The following is a 3,040-nucleotide window of genomic DNA, read 5'->3' on the forward strand; positions in this document are numbered from 1 at the left end:
AATTGAGAACTTTAAGAACCATTTTATAAGTGCGAAACCCAATGTTTGTACTTGAAATAACCATTACTTCGATAAAACGCCTCCCCAAGTTAATTACTTGTAATCTGGTTCAATTTCATAAACCGTTCTTCTTATTAATATTTCTTAGTAACATTATTGGCACACCAACTTTTTGAACCAATCTATGATTAAGCATACCAGACATCTTTAAAACATTTAGAATATCGGGTGAGTGTAATGCTGGATCGAAACTAGGACCAACACTATCAGACTTGTCTATACTTTCCGAACTGAGATATTCAACTTATTCTCCGGGAAACAAAGACAAAAATCTGTCATTAATGTCTTTGACAACCTCATTTAAAGATGCAAGTATAGCCCTTTTTTGAAAATATGAAATATCATTAAAATTTTCCAATAATGCTGGATATACAAAGTCAATCAAATCAGAAATAGGATCAGAAGAATCACCAATCAAAAGATCATATGGTATATCAATAATGGCATTACCATCATTGTCACCACCAAGTTTTACTTCACCAAGCTCCAACAACCATTCGGCAAATCTACTGGTCTCTTCCAAATCTGATGCGTGACATCCTACTGTTAAACTCATATTTTTTGTTAACCTAAGAACCTTGCATTTAGGCCAAATGTGGATGAACTAAGTGAAGCATTAACAATGTCACTACTTGATCCATTTTGTACTATGTCACAGCCCCCGACCCCTATACCCAGGGAGGGAAGCCGTGAAAATTGATTGGTGGTATCGATGTTTAATAAATTATTTTGCAGCGGAATATTTCATCAGAACCGTAGTTAGGAAAAGTGATTAGAGTATAAAAACACCATGTTTATTTTTATTATAAACTGGGAGTTTAACCCATTTTGATACAAACATAAACTTTATAGGGATAAACCCTAATTTACAAAACACGTTTCTTTATTCTGGTGACAAGCCACTTATTTAAGCTGGAAGCCCGCACGCATTATTCCTTTGTCTCTAAAAAGTCACCTGAAACATGTTTAAAATATTTGATCAGCAAGAAATACTGGTGAGTACATTCATTTGTAAATGACACATTTTACATTTACAACATTAAGATGTTTTTATATCTGTCTGCTTACAAATTAGCGAAAGGTACTTGTCACTTGACCGTATCTATAACTGTGGTCATATTACTTATTGGCTAACACTTGTCTAATAAGTAACGTGTAATAGCCCAGTAGGCAAGCCTTGTATACAAAACCCCACAATACCAGTAGTAACCATCCCGTAAGTCTACAAAGACTTATTCACTGTAATGTATTTAAAATACTTTAAAAACATATTTGAAAACATTTAGGCCATCTGCCATGAGTTTTATAGGTGTTGAAATTATCATGACAGTGTCGGAAAAACAGTTGTCTCACACAAATGTGAGTGGTACAAAAACTCGAATGTCTCACCTTGCAAGTTTACAATTAAAGAAAACGCCTCTTGGTATTAAGCACATAGGATAAATACAATGTAGTATATCTAGATTAGTATAAAACCAATAATCATAACGATAATCACGAGAGTAGAAACTTTACACGATGGCACAATGTCTTACCTTAATAGGCAGAGCTTTTGGATTCGCGTAAGTTTCTTTCGATGGGATAGGATATCATTACAATAACTCGGGTATTATACTATTTCTTAATATATATATATATATATATATATAGACAGAAATTTCAGAGAGAAAGTGTTGTGGGATGAATAATGAATGTGCAGTTCTCAACCTATTTATAGCTGTTTTTGAACCCCATCGCGATACGCGATGGCCATAAATAGAAAGGCGTCACGTATCGTGAAGAATCTTGTAGCTTCGCCGAGTCAGCCCTAGGCATGCTACGTGGCACGCCACGTCGCATGCGACGTGTCTCGTCAGCGTAACTTCCGCGTCGCGATATGCGATGGGTTACTTGGATTGTTCATCGCGTATCGCTATGCCGCCTAGTTTCTGGATAACGTTACACGTTATCACGCTACGCGATGAGGCTAACCTAAACCCGTCGCGTATCGCAATGGAAGGATTATTGAAAATCTTAATTTTCCACAAAAATATTAAGGCGGCCCTTAAGCGGCTCGCGGCGATGCGATCGTTCGAAGTGCGCCATAAAAGCGCCACATTGCGCCCATCGCCCATCGCACTTCGCCCGAGCCCGAGCCCGAGCCCGTGCGGTCGGGTGCTTCGCACCCTCCGCTAGGACCACTAGGTGTGATTTGTCTTATAAGAACATTATCATATGAATTTTCTTTCTTATAAAGAACTCACTAGTTTTATAATCTAGCGATGTGAGACAAGGACTTACACTCCTATTTATACCATGGTAGAAACTTCTCATTTTCTTTCTTCCACCAATGTGGGATGGAAATTTTCTCTTCTTTCATTTCCTTACTTTTTTCTTTTATTTTTGTGGTTTGTTATATACTACTAGTAGGATTTGTCTAAAATCACCCCCAGATACAATAAATTTCCCACCAAATGGTTGTTCACAATTGTTATGGTTACCACATTTTAAAACATCTTTTAAAGTCCTATCCAAGGCATCAAAAGCATGTTTATGTATCATAGGATCCTCGTCCCAGATAATGAGATTAGTCTTCTTGATTAAGTTGCAAATATCTGGATTTCTTGTTATTGAACAGGTAGAATCCCCAGTTAGATTTATAAAAATTAAAAATCTATGGTGAGCGGTTCTACCTCCCTCAAGTAACAAAGATGCTATACCGCTAGAGGTAACGTTTAAAACGATTTTAGCTTTGGATCTTATGGAAGCCGATAATGTCTTCCATAAAAGTTGAAAACCATATTCATTGGATCATGTAAATCAATGGTTGAGATTTAAAATTACCAATAACCAACATAGTTTTCTAGAATTACTCTTTCATCATTATAACCGACATTGTTTCTTATAATTGTTCTTTAACCATCATTTTTAATGCCAAATGTCAAAAATTTTTTGGTTCTTACCATTCTTAGGAAACTCCTTATTTTTATTTAAACCATTT

At 36.1% G+C, this 3,040-nt stretch overlaps 1 protein-coding gene across 1 annotated transcript; it reads right to left on the minus strand.

The window, feature by feature from the left end:
- Positions 1–304: 304 nt before the first annotated feature.
- On the minus strand, positions 305–616 carry LOC143568337 (uncharacterized). The gene has a single exon (XM_077054539.1). The coding sequence runs from the start codon at positions 614–616 to the stop codon at positions 305–307; it is 312 nt and encodes a 103-aa protein (XP_076910654.1).
- Between the last annotated feature and the right edge of the window lie 2,424 nt (positions 617–3,040).

This window comes from Bidens hawaiensis, unplaced genomic scaffold (genome assembly GCF_021521415.1).
Source record: "Bidens hawaiensis isolate Kalapana, Puna unplaced genomic scaffold, B.hawaiensis_p1.1 tig00000097_1, whole genome shotgun sequence".
Taxonomy (NCBI): Eukaryota; Viridiplantae; Streptophyta; class Magnoliopsida; order Asterales; family Asteraceae; genus Bidens; species Bidens hawaiensis.